Source organism: Magnolia sinica, chromosome 11 (genome assembly GCF_029962835.1).
Source record: "Magnolia sinica isolate HGM2019 chromosome 11, MsV1, whole genome shotgun sequence".
Lineage (NCBI taxonomy): Eukaryota > Viridiplantae > Streptophyta > Magnoliopsida > Magnoliales > Magnoliaceae > Magnolia > Magnolia sinica.
The window spans coordinates 70,959,422-70,983,452 of record NC_080583.1 but is presented as its reverse complement, the minus strand read 5'-3'; the positions used below and the strand labels follow the sequence as shown (position 1 = coordinate 70,983,452).

Here is a 24,031-nt window from a genome sequence, read left to right as displayed (position 1 = left end):
TTTGCACGCTGAGATCAAAAGAAGGATTAATGCAAGTAATGACAAGTATAAAATTCATGCTGATTCTCACTGCAAGTTTAAGGAATTTCAGGTGGGTAACTACATCATGGTTCGTATACAACCAGAGTGGTTTCCCCAGGGAACTGTAAAAAAAGTTACGTGCCCATAGTGCAGGTCCTTGTAAAATTTTGCAAAGAATGGACACTAATGCATGTGGTGGATATCCCATCTGACATGGGCATTAGTTCCATGTTCAATGTAAAGGACCTGGTTTCCTGTATTGGACTTGATACTGCACCCACTAGCCCTCCTACATACCCCAATATACCAAGCTTGTTCCTTGATCCTTGGCCACTACCTGACCCATTATCCCATCTTATACCTTATCTACCATCTTTACCTATGAGAAAGGAAAAGATTGAGGATGAATTGGATCACCACGTGGTTTCTTTGAGGCAAAGAGGATTCCAGAAATTCCTTGTTAAATGGAAGGACATAACGGCATCAAACAACACATGGATTATAGAGGCAGAGTTTCAGAGATTGGATCCTGATCTCCTAGAGAGGTTCTAGAGGGAAAAAAAAAAGAAAGAAGAGAAAGTTCTACAACTCTCCAAGGATTAGAGAGAGGGTGGAAAGGCCAAAGGGTGATCCCCATCTTTCGTTCTTCTTCTTTCTTCCAATGTACTTTTCTATATTTTCTTCTTTTCACATCCAAACCTTAAAACCCCATTATCTTCTTCTCTTTTCCTTCTTATTTTCTTCTTCCATTGATCTAAATCCACCCAAGCCCTAAACCCCTTCAGGCCCAAGCCACACAGCCCTCCACGTGGCCGTACACACGTACGTACATGCGGGTGTGTAACACTATCGACATGGAGAGCCCCTTTTCTACTTTTCTTCTCTTTTCACCTATGTTTCCTCTACAAAACTCTAGCAATAATGCCTGATTTCCTTCTCTCTAAACCCTAACCCTAGTTTTTTCCCCAAATCCTAATCCCAAGTTTCCTATTTTAATTCCCTAACCCCCAAATTGATTCCAAAACTCAAAATCACAAATCTATTTGAATGTCAAAACAAGCCTATGCCAGAACTAGATTCCCACATCTCGTAAGGACCTTTCTTTCATTATTTTATATTGATTGTGCAATGTGGGATAATAATTCTGATTGGAACCAAGACATTTAAATCTGAATTTTCTGTTTTGTGGTAGAATGCATGATTTCTATGCTTGATTTTATTGTAGTAATCTGAAATTTGGTCTCAACTAGCATGTTAGACTAGAAAACATTCATTCTGCATCAATTTGGTATGTGGGAGAAAGACCAAAGCCATGACCTGTGCGAGTGTACATACACTAAGAACTCTACTAGACGCCAATGTTTTAAATATCGACGATATTGGCCGATATATCCCATGATATATCTTGTATCCCGCCTGTGCGATACGAAATGCACAAGTAGTGCCGATATATCCCACATGTTTGATCTGGTGAGCATTTTCAATTTTCGGTCCCTTTTTATTTTTTTGAAATTATGTTAAATCAGTGTCAAATGGTTATAAATCGATTGGTTCTTCATGTTACTTTTGAAAATTCATGGAGTTTGAGCTTTGATTTCGATATCCATTTGTTCTCCATTTTTTTTTCAAAATTTTCCTTCAATTAGCTATCAATTGAGATTAATTTCAAAGTATTTAGGAGTGTTTGATGAAATGATCATCACATACACTCTATATATTATGCATTCAATTTGAATATAGTTCTATTAGTTCAGTCAAACAGTGCATAAATTGGGACCCTATACAAATGAAACCTATTATGTGTACTTCTTTTTTGAGATGTTATGATTTAAAAGTGTGTATTAATGTCTTTTTTAACAATTCCTGAAGTTTCATTGAAAAATTCAACCATTTTCTCAATGTTTCCCCATTTTCCCAAAAAGTGTGATAAATTAGATGGTACAAACGATATATCCCGTGTGATAACTGATACATATCTGTATCCCAAGGATGCAATACGTAACATGATACCGATATTTCAAACACTACTAGACACCACCCTAAGGCCTTCTAGACAAGGACGACGATTATGCGATGACAAAAGATAACTTCTATACCTAGACACTACCACATGATGCACCTACACTCTATATAATTTAGATGCTCTAACCCAATGGACAAACCTAGGACACTTCTAATGATCCAAAAACTGGAAATCCAGCAACCAGGGACTTTAAAATTCACCAAATCTGGAATTTCCAGCAATATGGGAATTTTAAAATACCAAGTTTGTGGTAGAATGCATGATTTTTATGCTTGATTTTATAATAGTAATCTGAAATTTGGTCTCAAGTAGCATGTTAACCTAGAAAAGATTCATCCTACATCACCCTTGGTGTAGGCTTATATTAATTGGGAACTCGGTAGTCTCTCTACTAGTCCTCACATTTTTCATTGCTCCCTCATATATATTCTTATTCATGTCAATAAATCTTCTAAAACTCCTCTCCCATAATACCCACAAAATTAACTCTCTAGGGAACCTATCACAAGTTTTCTCTATGTCGATAAAGACCATGTAGAGATCCTTCCTCCTCTCCCTATATTTCTCCATCAATTGTCCAAGTAGGAAAATAGCTTTAGTGGTAGACCTCCTTGGCATGAAGCCAAAATGATTTTTTGATACATTCGTCTCATGACTTACAGTCTTTGTTCAATCACTCTTTAGCAAAGTTCCATATTATGGCTCATAAATTTAATACCACAATAGTTATTGCAGCTTTGTATGTCTCTTTTATTCTTATAAATAGGTACTACAATACTTTTCCTCCATTTGTCTCACATTTTCTTCAATCTTACGATCTTTTTGAACAACTTTGTCAACCAAAATAACCCGATATCTCCCATACACTTCCAAACATCTATTGGAATACCATTTGGTCCAAGGGCCTTTTATTTTCATCTTTCTCAAAGCTTCTTTCACTTCAAAAATCCTGATTCTACAAAAGTATCTATGGACTGCGATGTCATTTGAATTTATGGATCCTTCAATCTCTATGCTCTTAGAGCGATCGTCATTTAACAAGTTCTGAAAATAGCCTCTCTACCTTCATTGATCTCATTGTCCTTGACTAGTTCCCTCTAATCATTACTCTTAATGCATCTTGCATGATTTAGGTCCCTACTCTTCCTCTCTCTCATTTTTGCAAGTTTGAAGACATAGTTGTCACCTTCTCTTGTCCCCAATCTATTGTAAAGATCATCATAAACCTTAAGTTTAGCCTAACTACTCAGCAATCTTTTTCGCATATCTATATTGTTCAAGATTTTCATACTTTCTAGTCCCTTGCCAAGCTCCAAAATATGCTTGTTTCTCATTAATAGTTTTTTGTACATCATCGTTCCACTACAAAGTTTCCTTATATGATTGACTTTTCTCTCTACTCATGTTATTATACTTCAGAGAAAAGATCTTACATTCTATCTTGATGCTATTGTAGGCAAGAATCAAGCAGTGATCTCTTTGATATTGGACAAAGTTATAGAAGAAATATAACAACAGAGCACAACTAATAAACTTTCCTAAAGAAGGTTTTATGGCCAGTTCATTCACATCAAGTTCATGTAACTAAACAGATTGTTTTTCAGAATTTAACCTTGCCGGACATGTTTCTAAAATTCAGTGACCTGACTCGAAACTCAGCCAACTTGACTGAATGACAAGTTGAACCAAGTCACTAGGAATTCTATCTCAAGTGTGACTTGGTCCAAACTCCCAAATCAACAAGATCTGCCGAGCCAGCTTGCTTACTTAGGTGACTTGATGCAATGTATGGTAACTAGAACTGAGTCACTTGGTTTAATGGAAACAGGGTCAAATGCTTTGTCAAAAAAACAATAAAAAAGGCCTGTAAACTCATGACCTTCACTGAGAAAGGAAACATCTAAAACCACCATATTATAAGTAATGCCTTTACTTTTAGCTATTTTTATGAACTCCTTGTGTAAACTAATTTTACATATTTATATTTCAGTTATTAAATACTAAGTTGAACCAAATGCAGACTTGATCGGTCTTCAAGTCAATGCCATCTCGTATGAATTGAGTTGAGTATAATTTTTGGGGTTTTGAATTCCCGTTACATATGGAAACAAGTGGATCAACCCAATTGAGAGTGAGGCAGGTCCATTTAAAATTTATTTCTCATTTACCTATTATGATGCAATCCTGAACCCCAACAATATCGAAATCAATGCAGAACCAAATTAAATATTTCCCAAACAAGAGGTGCTAGAACTCAGGAAACTAAATGTTTCAGAGAACTGTATTTATTTAATTATTTATTTTATTTATTTATTTATTTGAAGAGTAGCATGCCACTTTATTAGAAAGGCGTGGAAGCACAAAAAATACGAGCCTTGTAAAGATGATATACAAGAAGCCCATTCTACCACACGCCTATTAACTCTGGAGAAGATTTCCTCCACTTTGATCAACTCATTCCAGAAGCACTATCCATTCCCTTTCCCTCCAAATAGACCATAAAATAGCTAACAATGCCAACCTCCAGAGATCCCGAGCTTTCCTCTCAAGACGAACACCATGGGAAAGCAGGAAGAGCTCCCCAACTGATTCCAGCATAACCAGGGATATACCAAAGAGATGAAGGAGAAACTCCATACCCAACTTGCGAACGAACAATGAATGAAAAAGGTGATTAATAGATTTGGCATTCGCCATGCATGTAACACACACATTTGGGAGAACCATAGACCTCTTCAAAAGGTAATCAATGTTGAGGACCTTCCCTCTACCGATAAGCCACTGAAAAGCTGATACCTTTGGTGGTGCCCCATAGTGCCATAGATATTTCAGAGTACTTTGAGTCCATAGATAATTGACTAGTAAAAATGAAGAAAGCTTGTGCGTCTATTTCAATATGAATTACTTGACCACTAAGAAGTAGATAAGAAATGCTACATTGAAGTTCAAGCATACCAGAAGATCTTGAGAATGCATTTCCTCTATACAATGTTTAAGCTCTTCCTCTGAACCATACGCCGAGTTCAGATTGTAGAGATCAGAAGGCATATAACCTACATTACATTCCATAAATGCTAAACTGCATAAATACATCACATAATAAGTGTAAAACCAAATTTTACATATTGGATCTACTAACAAATTTGTGGAATTCATACTTGAATTTAAACATGTAAACATAAAAAATTGCGCAAGCTTCCTCCTTCAAAGGGGTTTCATAGATTTGTAATGTTAGATTGCTTAGCCTTGACATTCCACAAGCCATTAATCTGCATCTCATGGAGGAAACCTTTGACTGGGGGTTTGTTTGGTCACATAAACAAAAGAATGACAGCATGTTTGGCAGTCTCTAATAGGTTAATTATTAAAGCCACATGAACAAGTTGTCAATCATTTACCCAAAATACCGCAATGAGGAAACATCAGCAAAATAAAAGACTTCAACAAGAGAGTGAGGGAGATGAGCAAGATGACAACCTGCACTGCTGACATGGCTATCATCATGACATCAATCAGATACGTGTTCATGGTTCTCTCCACAAGATTTATATTTGTGGCAGAAACCATAGAGGCCCTAAAGGGGAAGAAAACCCGAACAATATCATTTGTCCATGTGGGACATATGGTGATCATGATTGGTCCTAGCAATGCCTTAGGCAAATACATGTATGGTTGGCAATGAGCTTGCAATTGCATTCGGTACAACTGCATGTGCAGAAGTGCCTGAAAAATGCAATTTGTAACTACTACAAGTGACTGTAAGAATGAATCTTACTCATGTAGTGATTTAACACGTGAAAAAAGATGATTATTAGCATTTATACGAGAACAAGAAATCTAATGAGAGCCCCTCTCAAGTACGAAGATGCTCATCATAAAGCATATATTACTGTAAATTGCAAAATTAGAGCTTAGGGTTTTCCCCTCCCCTCTTATTTATAATAATAAAATAATCCAAAAATATTCAGTAGTCCATAGGACCACGTGATACAGTACATACCCTAACTCCCCCTCAAGCTAGAGCATATGGCTCACACATACTTAGCCTAAATACAAGAGTAGGTAAATGTATCCTAGCAACTGCCTTAGTGAACACATTTGCAAGTTGATCTTCAAGGAATACTGATAACATCAACAGAATTTTCTCCCAAACATAATGACAATCAACTTCTATATGTTTAATACACTCACAAATATAGGGGATTTGAGGTCATATGAATCATTGCTTGATTGTCACAGAAAAGGAGAACATGCATAGTAATCAGAATGCCCAGCTAGGAAAGAAATGATGATAACCACAGGACCTCCCTGGTGGCATATCCTATGGACTGATACTTAGACTTTGCCGAAGAACGAGCAAAAATCGACTACTTTGTACTTTTCAAAAAAACTAAATTGCTGCCAACAAACACACAGAAGCTTGTGATATAGCGCTTATCACTACTAGAACCCATCCAAGCAGCATCACAATAGGCATGTACTTGTTGATGTTCATGGTAAGTATAGACAAGTCCTTTTCCTAACATCGATACAAGGAAGTATGCGATGGACCGCATTAAGGTGATGTGAACACAATTTCTACATGAACTAACCACACTGACAACATAAGCTATATTAGGACATGTGACAGACAAATAAATGAGCTTCCGACCAATCTCCGATATGAGGCAAGATCATCAAAAGGACTGGATTTTTGCAAAAATAACTGATGATTCACCTCAATAAGTGACTTTACGAGATGAGATCTAAGCATGCCGGTGGTTTTCAAGAGATCAATGGCATACTTTCTAATGTAAGACCGATGCATGAACTAAGTAACATGTGAGATCAAATAGCCGAATTAAGATATTTAACAAAAAAACGCAAACATCGCTATATTCATCACAAATATCATGAAAATCAAAAGAAAATCATGCGTAATAAATAAAACGAAACTAGGATCTAATGGATGTAGGGACATCCAATTAGCATAGGGTATAATCTATTTCAAAATAGGAAACCTAATACAACCTAGGGTGAAAATTAGAGTTTGGGTAATTTGGGGAAAGTTAGGGATTTTAGGTTTAGAGTTAGGGTTTCGGGAATGGAAGAAAGGGGTTTTAATATAATGACGGTGGGAAGCCAAAAGGGGCAGGTGGAATTCACATGTGTGGCGTGGGAGGATGGGTTTAGGACGGTTAGGGTTTAGTTTGTGGATGGGTATGGGAAAGTCGGGTTTTGGAGAAGACGAAGATCTGGGATGGAAGAATTAAGAACCTGAAGAGAATACCTGGATGGGAGAGAAAATAGAAGATGGTGTGGGGATGGATGGAGACCTCGTACCTCCGTTGATGAAGATTAGCCTTGCACCAATCTTCCTTCCAAATCACATGGAAGTATCTTCAAATTGCATGAAGATGGAAGAAGAAAGCAAGAGCTTTTCTCTTCTTTTTTTAATCACAAAATCCAATGGGGTTGGATCTCCACCCCCCTGTGCTTTTATTATTAAAAATTCAGCATAATTACAACTATGCCACTCACTTAAGTGAAGTGGCCCATCGTCCAAAATAAGAAAACTAAAGAATGCAAGAACAAAGTCCAAGGGGTCCAGATCTAAAAGATCTGGTGGCCCAATGGCCTGATCGACAAGATCTAACGGTCGGATTGACACAAAATAGAAATCCTATGACTAAAATGATCTTCTAAGCAGCCCACATGCATCATCCCAAGGTAGGGTCTTCCTGATGCACGTCCAATGCATGTGGGGCTTCAAAATGGCCCGGCGGGCCCCATATCGAACTCGTCTCACATCCACAAAGAAAGTTGCGCTAATGTGAGTGGTCGTCTCCGTCTCTGATACACCTGAGTAGCTCCTCTGATGTCCCCATCACTTTTTTTGGGAAATAAAGATGACATTAGTGGAACGAGCAACTTTAATCCCTAGAAACTAGCGTAGTGGCCTAAGTTCTTTTCTTTCAAACTGGTGAGCTGAACCTATTTTAAGAGACTAGATCTCATCTAAATTGTTTCCTGTCATCATAATCTCGTTCACATAAACAAAAATGACAGTTAAGGAGGCCCCATGCTTCTTAACAAAGATGGAATGATAAAGGAGCATCATCGAACCAAGCGTGAGGGGATTGTTTGAGACTGTGTAGTGCTTTCTTCAGTCTGTACACCTTACCTTCTGACCCAAGAGGCTAAAATCCTAGAGGCAAGCACATAAAAATTTCTTCTTGTAGGTCTCCTTGTAAGAAGGCGTTTTTTACATCGAGTTGATGAAGAGACCACTTTCGACGTGCAACAATGGATAGAAGAATACATACGAAGGTGAACTTAACTATTAGAGAGAATGTATCCCGGTAACCAATTCTAGACTTCTAAGTGAATCCTTTAGCAACAAGCTGAGCTCTTTACTGAGCAATTGTACTAAGCTTTCTGCTCAGGAACCCGTTTTCTTAAGGTGTGTAGACACATGACGTTTAACACTTAATCCTCATATATATATATATATATATATATATATATATATATATATATATATATATATATATATATATATATATATATATATATTAGTATATATATATATATATAAAATTCCTTAGACATGAATTCTTTGCATTATCGGATCGAAACACTTTAATGACCTTATCAAATTGAGATCTGATATATTTCGTAAGCATTTGAACTACGGTAGGCATTTTAAATCTACATTTCATCAAGTATAACCATGTAAATCTCAAATAATCATTTATTAAGAAAATGAAACATGTAAAACCAGAAGTAGAAATTACTAGGGTAGCACCCTAGACATCCCCAAATAAACGAAGTCAAAAGCTGATGTATTTTGAGTTTCACTAGGAGGATAAGAAGTATGAATGTGTTTAGACAACGCACATGTTTAACATCTATGAGTACCATTGTGAAACTTATTCAAAAAGAGATGACAAAGCCAACAAACTGAAACACATCCTAAACGAGAATGCAAAGCTGAAGAGACTCCTTTTCGCTAACTTTGGATCTTATGTGACACAGGAAAGGTGTGCGGTCTAAATCAAGAAGGTATAGACCTCGAGACTAATGTCCATCACCATGCCTCCAAGTTTGAAGATCCTACACAATATAAGAATTGGGGAAGAAAGCAATAAAGCAACACAACTGTCTAATTAGAGCACTAACAAAGAAAAGATTAGACGGAAACGCGAGAACACGAAGAACTAATGGTAATGCTAGAGATTACCTGAGTTGACAAGATCCCATCTCAAAAACCATGGAATAGGATCCGTTAGCTAGCTTGATCCGATCATGAAAGGAAGTATATGTAACAAAGTTACCTTGCTAGTCACATGATTTGTGGCTCCAGAATCGATAATCCAAGATGTATGAGAATAAGAATCTGGTCAAGATTACGGGGCATAATGACCGTTACCCCCATAACGGTCGAAAAACGGCCACTTTTTTTTTCTATTTAAATCCATTTCTTCTTTTTTTCTTTTTTTTTTTTTTACTTCTCTCATTCTAAAAACTCTCTTAGATCATTTTACAATAGATCTTGACCACTCTTGCTATAGGTTTTAATATTAAAATCGTATATTGAAGTGATTTGAGCAAATAGAAGCTCTAATGGCCCTTTTTTTTTTCAAAAATTTGAAAAAGTAGTATTTATGCCTTTTTTTCGTTATTTTTAGTTTTAATGCTTGATTGTGATGTGTAAACATTAGATACATATAATCATGTTCACAAATTCACTAGACAACCCGATACAACACTCTCACCAAAGAGTGGAGCATTACACTACCATAAACATGTTCAAAACAAAAAATGAATACCTATATGGAATATTTACATTATTCTTGATTTTCTAAATATTTTTTCAGAATTTTTCGAGCAAAAGAAAATTTTCAACCGTTATGGTGGTTGTAACAGTCATTGCGCCCCCATATCGGCCATTATAGCCGATACCCATATCGGTAATGATGGTGACCGTTACGGCCACCGTTACCGATACGGAATATCTTGATTCCACCCCAGTTTCATATTTTCCTTCTTTTTAGATCTTCGAGGTGCAGGAAAATGTAAGAATCGGACGTCTTCTTTTCTTTGATGCCCTAGAATTCGTACTCTCTTTTGTCTCAAAACATCTCTTCTTCATCTCTTTCGTTCATCTCTGGATTCTTCTTTTTTGTTTGAACGGAAAAGACGGATGGCTAGTCAGGAGAATCGGATCCAAACTTGATTGTGGACTAATTTATGGTAGATTAAGGATATCCTCATATCCCTAGGTCCTCCCTTTTTACTATTAATGTGATTTTATGCTAAGGGGCATGGTCCTAACGAAATGATTTCATCTCTGTGTTAAGATTTGCTTAATCAATGTAATTGATAACAATTAGTTGATTAATTTTATTATTTGAATCTCTTAACTTGATTATACATGCATCTGTGGTTAGGCCATCACATGTCCCTGCATCAATATTCCACTCAGTGATTGCAGTATTAATTGCACAATGCCGATACAAAACGAGGTTGCAGTTGGAAAATTTCCCATTATCGGTCGATATATCTCAATGTGTCAATGATATATTGATACATTTGGATATTCTGAAAATATCATTTTTATAAGTTCCCAGATACCGTCAATACGTATTGACGATATCACATTTGCATTGACCCCTTTTCGAAAAAAATGGGAAATTCACCAAAATTCCGTACAAAACCAATTTTCTCAGAGTTTTTTTGCTAGGATTACGTTGCGAAGAGAATTTCAACCAGTCCTTTTCATTTGTTTCAAGAGAAAATGAGCTTTGGATGTGGAAATAGAGATCAAAGAGCGTGTGGTACCAAAACCCGATCAGTGAATTTTTGCAAATTTAAATTGTTCTCTTGTTTAAATTGCCTGGAATCTATGGAAGAAAGTCTATAGTCCATGAATTTGCTTGTTTTGCATGCTCAATGATCGATTTTGATCTCCGAATTCCGAATTTGGAAAAAATGGGAGAATTTGAGGAAAATCCAAAAATTCTCTAAATCACCCATTTAACTTGCAATTAGAGTGTGGACAAATCATGTGAGATTTCTTAGAGGCTGACTACAAATTGACAGAACTTTTGTAAAATTTTTGAAAAAATTATTTCTTAATTAAAAATATCAAAAATTAAATAAAAACATTTTTTTTAATTGACCAGATGTTACTTTTGCCGTATATTTACGTATTTATGAGTTTATGTTGATCTTAACATCAACCAAACTCATTTATTTCTTTTCAAAAATAAATTAAATTTTAGAAAATTATTTAAAAAAATTAAAAATAAATAATTTTTTTAAAATAAATGCACTTACATTGTAAGACATATTCGACTTTTGAATGTATTTTTTGTGTTTTCATACATGTCTTCTATGAATTAAATTATATGAACTGATTTTGAATCTAGTTGTAGACAACGCATAGTTTGGGACCCCATACAAAGGAAACCTATCGTTTGTTCTTGTTTTCTATGACCTTTTGAGTTCTAAGTGTGTATTAATGTCCTTTTTATCATCCCTTGAAGTTTTGTTGAAAAATATAACCAATTTACCAATGTTTCCCAAAAACAACAATACATTACGCAACACATGCGATATTTCCAATGCGACACCCGACATGTTTCCATATCCCAATAGTGCGATGCATGCGTTGATACCCATACTGAAAACACTACTTGCACTCAACCAGAAAGGTTTAAGCCCTGTCAGCAGCACCATTTGATATTGCCCAATTCAGTAAACCTAACAAGATTCACTTAGGTCTTCCCTTAGGCTGGCAGGTGACACCCTGACAACACAGTAAGGCCAGCAGCTTGTTGTAAACTTTCAAACTTTCACAGCTCAAGAATTCACAGAAACCCTAGCCTTCAGGTGTCAAGAATCTTACCAAGTTGTCTGTAAGTTCTAAACAGCACAAAAGATATCGTGTGGATACACATATCAAAACCACATACACTGCTGCCTAAACAGATCAAAATCTATTCTTGTCAGAAAAATTATGAATTAATACAATCCTTCTCTTCCTAACCACAAAATATAAGCATATATTTACCAAATTGACATTAACAATGGCTATCCAAGAAACTACAAACTATTATGGACATGGTATTCAAAAACAGTTACATAATGGTTGTAATGGCCGTTACGTAATGGTAACGGTGGGAGCTGTTACGCGATACAGGGCTATAATGCCCATTCTGAAAAAATATGGCCAGTAACAGCCCCATAATGAGCCAATACAGGGCCAATACATTTTCTTTCTTTTAAAAGAAATGACCGTTACAGGGCAGTAACAGCTGTAAGGTTGGCTGTAATGGTCACCGTTACCATTTGAATACCTTTTGTGGTGTAAATATATACACACATGCATGCATGTGAAACAGACCAAACAATGACAAATGCACATTTTGTGCATAACAGTAGTTCTAATACAGAGGCATCGATCAGGAAAAAAAAAAGCCCAGACAATCTACAAATGTCCATAAGAACATGTAATCTATGTTCCATTTTCATTAAATGACAGTTGCAAAAATGACTGCCAACAGACAATAGATCAAGAGTAATTTAGTATGAGATTGAAATTTCCAGAACTGAAATGCATGTAACACACCTTGAGGGGCAACAGATTCTGTTGGTGGTGGTAACCACACTGCCGTTATCCCACATTGTGATAAATCAGCAGCTTTAGGAGCCAGATCCAGGTACCACTTCCTTCTACAGCTTTCCCAATTGAAACCTTGAAACTACACAAGGGGAGCAGGATACAATAAATCAGCAAAAGTGAATAGTTCCAAATTACAAAAATAACCATCTATGAGGAATTACCCTTCTCATAAATACGTCTTTCATGGAAATTTCAAGAAGGACATCCTCTCTGCATAATTGGCATTTAAAAATTAAAACTCAGACCTCAGAGCCACTTCCAAGGTCCTTGTAACTGACTTTCAACAAAATTTTGATTCTTGTCTTGCATCTAGTAACCCAGTCGAATTTTAGAAATTTTGGTCATTAAATAATAAGCATTTAAGATGAAATCATGCAGGTTGAAATACCAAAAGTCACACTGAAGGTCATATGCATGTCTTCCCCCAACTTCAATCAAACTAGACCTCCCACATCAAGTTATGAGGCTGAATGCCTACTTCTAAGAGACTGTATCAGTTATTTTCAAAGACACTACCAAAGATGCTACATTCTGGTCATGCAAACATGCGCTATTTACAGTACAAACACGTTTCGAGGACCATTGTTGATGCAAGGCTGTTTGACCTATCAGATTGGGTCTATGAGAGAAGCCACTTTATGTAAGTTCAAATTAGGTTATGATTATGGTCCCATTGGACTGTGGGGCCCATAAACCCAACCGGATACCATCCTATGGTCTGATTGACCTGTGGGTACAGAGTCAACCAGATGGTTATAGAATCCACCAGTTGGACTGTGTGGTCCACTATTATAACCATATCATCTTATATGTACAGTATACCAACTGTAGAGCATATACGAGAATTTACAAGTCCTACAAAACCACTCTCATGTCACACGGTTGCATAAAGGAGTTTTAGCATGTCTGGATTCAATATTTAGTTTCCTTTATTGAGTTGCTTTCTTTGTTTGCAATTTGAGAGTAATTAGAAGAAGGGTTAGCTAGGACCAATAAAAATCAACAAAATATCTAGAAACTTCTTTCTAGAGTCTTCTAAGCTTTGCATTGAAGCTATAAATAGGCTATCAGGCCATATGTTTGGAGCATGATATCATGAAATATTTTCATTGAGATGTTTTCTTTCTTTCTTTCCTTTCCTTTTTTTTTTTTCTTTGTTTGTGATTAGAAACATGGTCTAGTAGTGTGGTGCTCTCAAACACCCTTTAGGAAGGTTCGATCCATAATAATGGGGTAGATTCTTTATTTGCTACTCTGTGCACCTCCCTATTATTCGTTGGTGCAACTGCTAAATTCACACAATTTCCACTTCATGCATACCCGGTGCCATGGAGGGGATGACTCCTAGTTCTTGATGCAGGACAATTAATCATTTGCTCTAAAAGCTCGAACTGTTAGAGCATGGCGAATCAATCCCTTTATCTCATAGCCCAGGCCCCACATCGCATGGGTTAGGACCTTGGCTGAACCCCCCTCGTGGGCCCCAGATCACATGGGTACCGCCTCACACGAGCCACCCGCCTCACACAGGTGGGGCTTGCCTCACATGGGCCGCCCACCCCGAGTGTGCACCTGCATCCCACAGGTAACCCCACACGAGCCCAGTGTGAAAATGCTCATGTATTAATTACCCCCGGTGAGGAGTCTTAAACACGGAAAAAAGTGGGCCATTTTTTAGAAACAGTCCACGACCATAAAAATGGAATCATGCTTCTTAATTGTCTTGGGAAGCCCAAACACGAAATTCATATTAATGTCTTGCCACGGTGCATGTGGCACTGGCAATGGCGTGTACAATCCAGTATTATGCTTCTTCTGTTTTGTCAATTGACATGTTTAATATTGCCCTAAAATTTTGGCAACGTCTCACTTAAGACTTGGCCAATAAAATATATCCTCCACTAGGGCGATGGTCTTATCTCGACCAAAATGGCCAACAATACCTCCAGCATGAAGCTCCCAAACAAGGAAATCCATAAGGAAAGTGCGGGGAATACAAAGACGGTCTCCTTTAAAAAGGAAGCCATCTTTGAGCACGAACTCACCCAAACTATGTTGGGCACCTAAGAGTGACTCGTATGTTCCCCCAAAATCTGGACACATGGGATACTCGTCTTTCAATTGCTCAAACTTGACAACTTCTACACTCAAGGAGTTGAGCAATGTCACTCTCCTACTAAGGGCATCGGCTGGTTTGTTCTCGATCCCGGCTTTATGTTTCAGGACAAAAGAATATTCCTAAAGAAACGCTACCCACTTGGCATACCTTGGGTTAAGCTTCTTTTGGGAATTCAAATACCTCAAAGCCTTGTGATCAGAAAACAAGACAAATTCTCGTGGTAGAAGATAATAACGCCAATGACGTAGCGATTGCACTACCGCATAAAATTGTCCTAGGTGGAATACTTTTATTTTGCCTCATTTAGTTTCTCACTAAAATAGGCAATTGGATGACCCTCTTGGCTTAGTACTCCTCATATACCTACGCCTAAAGCATCACACGCTACTTCAAAGACTCTAGAAAAATCTGGAAGATGCATGACGGGAGCCTCTATCATCTTGCCCTTAATATTTTTGAATGCCTTAGCCGTGGCCTTAGACCATATGAACTCCCCCTTTTTAATGCAATCAGTAATGGGAGCCATAATAGTGCTAAATTCTCAAATGAACCGACGATAAAATGTGGCTAAGCCATGAAAGCTTCTCATATCTTGTATGTTTCGTGGTTCAGGACAGTCAACTATGGCCTTGACTTTTTCTGGATCTGTTCGCATCCCTACAGACGACACTATGAACCTTAAGAAGACAACCCTATCAAACAAGAACAAACATTTCTTAAGGTTCGCACATAACCTCTCCGCCCTAAGGACACTACAGGCCTGCCTCAAGTGGTCGAGATGTAGCTCTTCAGTGGTATTATATATGAGTATGTCATCAAAATAAACCACTAAGAACTTCCCCATGAAGGGTCTCAAAACCTGGGTCATCATACGCATAAAAGTATTGAGTGCATTAGTCAAACCAAAGGGCATGACCAACCAATCGTACAAACCATCCTTCGTCTTGAAGGTTGTCTTTCACTCATCTCCTGGGCATATGCGTATTTGGTGATACCAGCTCTTGAGGTCTATCTTGGAAAAAATGGTGGATCTAGCCATCATGTCTAATATATCATCAAGCCTCGGTATTGGAAACCGATACTTGATCGTGATCTTATTAATGGCCCTGCTGTCCACACACATACGCCACGTACCATCTTTCTTAGGCATTAATAGCGCTAGTATGGCAAATAGACTCATGCTCTCACAGATGAAACCTTTTCGTAGAAGCTCATTTACCTGCCTATGCAACTCTGCATGCACTGCAGGGTTCATCCTGTAATGAGGAAGGTTTGGTAAAGTAGACCCCGGGACTAGATCAATGGCATGCTGGATGTCTAGCATAGATGGAAGCTCATCCGGTAAATCCTCAGGAAATACATCACTGTGCTCCTCTAGAACCGAAGTCACCTCAGGGGACAGGGTGTCCCGTATCTGTTACGATACGGCCGTATCGGCCGATACGTAACGGTAACAAAAGTCATGCCGAGTCAGGTCAAGTTGACCTTCTTTTCTTCTTCTTCTTCTTCTTCCTCTTCCTCTTCTTCTCGAACTACTGCATCTGCGGGACTTCTTCTCTCTCTCTCTCTCTCTCTCTCTCTCTCTCTCTCTCTCTCTCTCTCTCTCTCTTCTTTCCCTCTTTTTCTTTTCAGTTTCCCTCTCTCTCCCTTCTTTTTCATTTGGTATCAGATAAAGAAAATCGGAAGCAGATTGGCTGGTGTACCACACACCAGCTATATAGCTACTGTAGGTACTTGTCATGCTAAGACGAGCGCTAACACTCCTCGAGCTCCGAGTTGTACGAACATTTCAAAGGAGATCAAAGTTACATGGGCTCCACAGTGATGTATTTATTATATCTACACCATTCATCTATTTTTAGAGATCATTTTAGAGCATTACCCAAAAAATGAATCATATCCTAAGATCGTCTAGACCACACCAAAAATAGCAGCGAAGATAATGATTTTCAACGTTAAACAATTCATAGGCCCCACCATAACGTTTATTTTCCATCCAATCTGTTCATAAGGTCAAAAAGACCTGAATGAAGAGGAAAAACAAATTTCATATTGATCCAAAACTTCTGTGATCCCAAAAAGGGTTTCAATGGTAGACGTTCAATCCCCCACTGCTTTTTCAGTGTGGTCCACTTGATAATTAGATCTGTATTATTTTTCATGTCAAGCCTTAAGATGAGCTCATCAAATGAATGGACGTTTTAGATACAACACATACTTCATGATCAGACTCACAGGACTTGCTGACGTCAAATGAATGGACTGCGTATGAGTTACGCAGCACGTTGCATGACTTAATAAAAGGTACACGTGCCACGTGGGCCCCACCATGATGTATGTATTTTATCCATGCCGTCCATCCATTTTGCCACATCATTTTAGGTCATGACCCAAAAAATTAGTAAGATCCAAATCTCAGGTGGACCACAGCATAGGAAACAGTGGTTATACAATGCTCACCATTAAAAATTTCTTAGGGTCCACTGTAATGTTTATTTTCCATCTAACCTGTTAAGAGGGTCACACTGACAAGAATGAAGGGAAAACACACATGTCAGCTTGATCTAAAACTTTTGTAGCCCCAATAAATTTTTAATGGTGGTTGTTTAATTATTATTGTTTCTTATGGCGCGGTCCACTTGAGATTTGGATCTGCCTCATTTTTGGGCTCATGCCCTAAAATTATTTGGCAAAATGGATGGACGGTGTGGATAAAACACTCATCACGTGTGGGGTCCAAAAAACTTTGACACTCATGTGCTACACTTCACAATCCGAGTCCCACCTAATTCGGGCCCTTAAAAAATTGTACACGAGACAGGTATTAACTTAAAATTTACCAATTAAATTATGGATTGTAATTGCTAACTCAAAATGCCAAAATCAAATTGTTTGAATAGTTTTAATTGTTAATTTGTGGACGCTTATTTTTTAAAATAGAGCCTTTTGATTTTTTTCATGATTCACTATCCAATAAATGTCCACCAATTCACAAGTGGGATAATGCCAATAAATTTTATGAATTTGAGACTGATTTGGGGCATGGATTGGTCCTCCAAGTTAGCCCCAAATTGGCAACGCCATCTACTTGAATTTAATTTCATTTTTTAAAACTATTGGGAGAAATGATATCAAATTGTTAAGTATATAAATTAGATATTTAGAAAATTAAATATATGAATTTTGTAGTCAATTTCAGGTTATCTGGTTCATAAATTCATCAGACAGTCCGATACAACTTCTCACCAAAGAGTAGACCATTACACCATCATAAACATGTTCCAATTTATAAATGAATGCATATTTGGAATGCTTAGAATATTACGGATTTAATCCATATTTTTTCTTTTTTTTTGGCAAAAAAATAAAAATTTGCACCGTTACGGGCCCTTACGCCCCCGTATCGCCGTTACACCCCCGTATCCGTATCAGTATCGAAGAGTACCATTACGCCAACCAATACCGATACAGGATACCTTGGTAACTCTACATAAACCCCAGGTATAACTTCCCTAGCCATTAGGGCGTACACCGTCAAATCATCCTCAGTCTTTTTCTCAAACTCTTTTGCATTTATGATATGTAGAGAGTTTGGAATAAATTTCCTCTCTTCCTTCCTTGACTCACTCGTCTTCACATCCCTAGCCTTGTCCGTGTGGCTCTTGGGTGGCAATGGATTAATCTTGATACTCTTGCCCTCATGCATGAATGTATACACATTCAAGGGACCAAAAATCGTGATATCTCTATCGTATAACCACGGCCTCCCTAGAATGATGTGACCTACATCCATAGGTAAAACACCATACCACAACATGTCTTTATATGAACCAATTTGGATGGAGACTAAACACTACTAGGACACAGGCATAGAAGACGTGTCAACCCAAGAAACCTAGTAGGGTTGAGGGTAAAGGATTGGCTTCAAACCCAAATGAGTGACTGTGCTAGCTGAGACCACGTTGGTGCAACTACCACTATCCACGATGACTTCGCAATTTTTATCACCGCTCTTGATAAACGTGTAGAAAATTGTGCTTCTGCGCCAATCATCACTCTCTTTGGCATACGCTAAAGCACATCTAACTACAGCCAATGGTGCAGCCTCTGATTCTTCTTCTTCATAATCACTAGCATCTATCTTTGGGTGATATTCCTCAACTTCATAATCACTTATATCATCCGCATTTTCATTTGACTCACCTATGACTAAGGCTTTCCCGCGAGTCTTTGTCGTGCACTGATATGTGAAATGACCTGTACCTCCACACTCATAACATCTCAAGTGACTACCAATGCCAGGATTGGCACCAAGGACACCTTTGCCCTTATCATCCTTAGGCTTAGGCCCTGCGCCCTAGGCTGACTTCTAACATTAGGCTTGGTTCCCTAAAAACCAGATCTAACATTAGAGTCTCGGGACTCAAAGCGCCTCGTGACGGGAGACTTTAGGTAAAGCTCTAACTCCTGTACAACTTGGTATGCCAGATCCAAGTCACCCATTGTATGGGGTCATAAGCTCACACTGCAGATCCATACGAAGACCCACCTTGAAACGTGCCAGCGTCACTAAGGGATCCTCCTGAATATCACACCGCATCATGTACTCAAATTTTGCGATATAATCTACAACCGACATAGATCCTTGGTGTAATGCTTGCCATTGATCTAGGAGCTTTTGACAGTAAGAGAGGAAGATATTTTTCTTTTAATAACTCCATCTCTACCCAATGCGCGACTGGGATACCTCCTGATCTCTCGATCCTATGCTCCATATTTGTCCAAAACAATTTAGCTTGACCCACAAGTTTCATCTTTGCAAACCGCACTTGTCAGTTTTCAGACATCTCACACCATTCGAAATAATGGTCCATGTCCACTAACTAATCAAGGAATGCTTTTGGGTTAAGACGCCCATCAAAACTAGGAGCATCTACTTTAACACTCTTTAAGACCCTCTCATCGGCATTATAACGGTCTTGATACTCGACTGCGAGCTGCAAATTTCGCGGCCCTCCACAGCCTACCCCTCGTGCTCCCCCTACGTGAGACTGTTCATCCCCTCCAATGTCGGAGATTTCTCTTAGGGATGCTTCTATCTGATCCATATAAGTATTCGTGTTCCTACATTGAGCCTCGATGGCGATTAAACGTTGGTTGATCATGTTCATCATCTCAGTCAATTGTTCCATATTGAAAATCGGGTGTAGACCAAACCCTCTACCAGTCCGAGTGGGCATACACAATAAGACTCAATGTAGGTTTCCCAAAACACAACTCTAGGAGCCTTTTGACACGACTATGGGCACCGATGATCTTAATTTTTAAAATGATGCAAATGTGAAATTTTCAGATCTGGACTTTTTTTTTTTTTTTAATTATGCAAATCTGAAATTTTCAAATCTAGACTCTATATGCTCTGCATAAAACCCTAGAAAAATAAAAATCTAGACTCTTAATAACTCGATCTAAGACGACCCAATGCAAGAACTTGGCTCTGATACCAATTTGATGCAGGACAATTAACCACTTGCTTTAAAAGCTCGAACTGTTAGAGCATGACGAATCAATCCCTTTATCTCATAGCCCAAGCCCCACATCGCATGGGTTAGGAACTCGGCCGAACCCCCCTCGTGGGCCGCAAATCACATGGGTACCACCTCACACAAGCCACCCGCCTCACATGGGCCGCCCACCCCGAGTGTGCCCCTGCATCCCACAAGCAACCCCACTCGAGCCCGGTGTGAAAATGCCCTTGCATTAGTTCTGCTCTTATACATGTTGATACTATGATAGCGGCAGGAATTTTTCTTGTCGCTTGGCTTCTTTCCCTTTTCACGGTCATACCTTACATAATTATCTCATTTCTTTGATAGGTACAATAATGGTCCCTCAGGTTCTATGTAGTGTGACTCCATATAGCCTTCTTATTTCCTTTATTTCCCGAGGCTTCAAGTTCAATTTTCCGATGGTGCTCCTTCAATTTTGGTATAAAAATGTTCCATCTTGGGAATTGCAATTCGCCTTTGTCTTTTCATTTATTTTTCTCTAGAACTTAACTCTAACCCAAAACCCCCCAAAAAACCAATCTTAAAATATAATCCCCAATTTTCCACGAATTTGTAACCACAAACTCAATCCACACCAAACATTTTCCCTAAAGTGGATACCCAAAACCCTAGCCCTATTCCCTACATCAGAGACCACTTTCAGAACCAAACTCAACCCCTACTCCTAATCAATGTTTACCATATCGTTATCCCGTAATGTATTGCACCCTTGGGATATGGATACATATCAATTATCTCACAAGATATATCGGTTGTATCGCGTAATATATCGTTGTTGTTGGTAAGCATGGGGAAACATTGGGAAATTGGTCAAATTTTTCAATGAAATTTCAAGGATTGTTAAAAAAGATACCAATTCACTGTTACATTGGAAAAAAAAAAAAAAAACATATCACAAAACAAGTGCATGTAATGGGTTTCCTTCATATAGGGTCCTAATCTATGCATTGTCTGACTAAACTGATGCAAATATATTCAAAGTCAATTTATAAAATTTATAAATGTAAGACATGTATGGAAACACAAGCATTACATTCAAAAGTAAAAGAAGAAGAAAAAAACTATAAAATACCTGTGGATTTTGGTGGGGGGGGGGGGGGAGGAATTACATTTTTTATTATTTTTTAATTAAAATTTAATTGTTTTCCGAAAAACTCCCAAATTGCCAAGAATTTATAAATCAAGTTATATACATCTTTGATTTCGTGTTTGGACACTATGATTGCAACCAATTAGGGAAAAAATACAAAATTTTCAATTCTTTCCCAACTTTCCACCACTCCACCCTCTTCTCCAAATCTCGAAATCAAAACTCCAAATCCATAATTTTTCATGCAAAACATGAAGAATCATGGATTTATTACCATTTGATACTATTTACAATATATAAAAACGAAAAATCAAATAATCAAAAATAAAAAATAAAAAATACACACTTCTTAGAATCCGGCCCCAAGAAGCTTTCAATCGCGATTTCAGAAAAAATTTGAAGATTTTCTCCCAACAAACCAGAGTGACCTAGTCGAAATCACCTTACAATGTACTACGAAGATTATTTTTTTAATCAATTTTTGTGATTTTTTTTTTTTTTTTTGAAGACACAGGGTATCCCCACCTCTTTTTTTGAAGTGAGACTAATCCCTGCGGATACACGCAATCACCCATAACCACGTGTATCAGGTAAAGCCAAGGAGGGGAATCGAACCCTCACCTATAGGGAGCAAACCTATGGTGAAGACCATTCGATATTGCACTTTAATATAGTGCAAAACAGCATTGGTTTCCTTTTATCCCTTTCGATATTGCACTCGATATCGATATATTGCACGATACGTTAAGAATTTATAAAGGGGGAGTGTAGATATATCACACAATATCGCGATATCGTGTAATATATTGCACGATATCATGAAAAATTAATATTAAAGTTGGATTTCATATCACCCAACTAGGATAACAAATTCATCATGGGATATAGCAAGATCATGAAAACACTGCTCCTAATTGCAATCCCTATCTAGCCCAAAACCTAAATTTACCAAAGCTCAACCGGAATTTCTCATATCCTAATCTTAACCCAAATTCCATTTCCAATGCCCAAATACTTTAGTTCCCAAACACTAAAGCCATAGTCCCACGAAATCCACAGCAGCCCCTACATAGCCCCAAAACCTCTTTCTAAACCCTACACCATCCCCAAACTCTAAGCATATAACTCTAAACAGTTTGTAAACTAAACCAGAACATTAAAACAGTCCTCTACCCCTATCAAATTGTGGCAATCTATCCAGAAGAATCCAGCATGCGAAAAGACTGAAATTGTTGCAAAGCAAAGTCCTCCAAAATTAGTATGATTTTCAGCCTTGTCCTAGAGCAATTTCTAACTACACAAACCTCCCAAAAAGCCCCTAAATGCACCCAAATCTGGCTGTTAGATCCACCCTGAACTATAATTCCATTCCGCCCAAACATGGTCCCAAGAATTAGGTTCATGTCCAGTACCATAATAATCCAATTGCCTTACCCGGCAACATTAAATATGCTACATCTGCCCAGAAATCTCTCCAGTTTGAGCCTACAATCCAGGCCATAAATCTGTCCCAGTCTCCCAGATGGCAGCCCATAACCTGCCCCAAACCTAGCGCTAACATTGCAGCCATGATCAGTCCACATCTGTTCAAAATTTCTCCCCAAAATCTGTCACCGAAACAGCCTAGCATCGCCAATGTTGGTGCCTAAAAGTAGAAGTTGGTACCCAGCGGTCATTTTATCTCACTGAGGATCAGTCTAGATTGAAACCTAAGAGTAGAACTGTAGAAGTTGGAAGAGGAAATTCAGGAAAGAAGGTTCTAACCATACCTCTAAGAATGATAGCGCAACAAGCCAATAGGTACAAGGAACCACTGGAAAGAATTCCAAAAGAAAAATGGTTTGTATTTCTTTTGTAAAAGACTTGGCCATTTCAAAAACGAATGTTCCTTCCTCAAAGCAAAGATGAACTCCAAGTACAGTGCAGGTAATACTGCTTTCCTCATTAGAACCAAATTTTTAGTTTGCAAATCCAATCTAACGACTGGACCTTCTAACACCTGGTCCCTTGACACTGGAGTTGAAAACAATTAGAAAACCATATGAGGAGAGCTGCTCGTAGATGGGTCGGAAGCCAGAACCAAGGTCTTAGCAGGAGCATTTATACTAGAGCTGGAAGGAGGAAAATCTATAGAGTTGGATGGAATTTTATTTATGTTTCTAAACCTTCCAAATTCAGTTATCCATTTCTATTTGGTTTAGGTGCTATTATTTAGGAAACAATTTAACATTTGGAATGACGGTAGCTGGTCTATACTTGATATACACTACTCGTTGTTCTAATTTGAATACTACCAGCAAAATTTCTCTGGTACAACCATCCAGCTTGGTAATGGTTGATGCTAAGAAAGGTTGGCCATTAGCCGATGTAACCATTGAATCTTTACCTACCTGTGATGCCTGTTTGCAAGCAAAAATTACTAGAAAGTATCCCAAGGCATTTCTGAAAGGGCCACATAACTTCTTCAGTTGATTCATTATGATGAATGAAGGCCTTTGTATGTGAAAGCATGAGGAGTTTATGAATAGCTCTAACCTTC

General features: G+C 38.0%; 1 protein-coding gene across 4 annotated transcripts in view; it reads right to left on the bottom strand.

Moving 5' to 3' along the window:
* LOC131219319 (uncharacterized) overlaps positions 1 to 24,031 on the bottom strand; it is a 64,099-nt gene that overhangs the window by 22,009 nt on the left and 18,059 nt on the right. For all 4 annotated transcript variants that reach the window (XM_058214383.1, XM_058214382.1, XM_058214384.1 and 1 more), the window contains 2 exons: positions 12,660 to 12,792; positions 5,000 to 5,097 (listed from right to left, as the gene is read on the bottom strand). In XM_058214383.1, the coding sequence (XP_058070366.1) occupies positions 5,000 to 5,097; positions 12,660 to 12,792 (231 nt within the window). The remainder of the gene's footprint in view (positions 1 to 4,999; positions 5,098 to 12,659; positions 12,793 to 24,031) is intronic.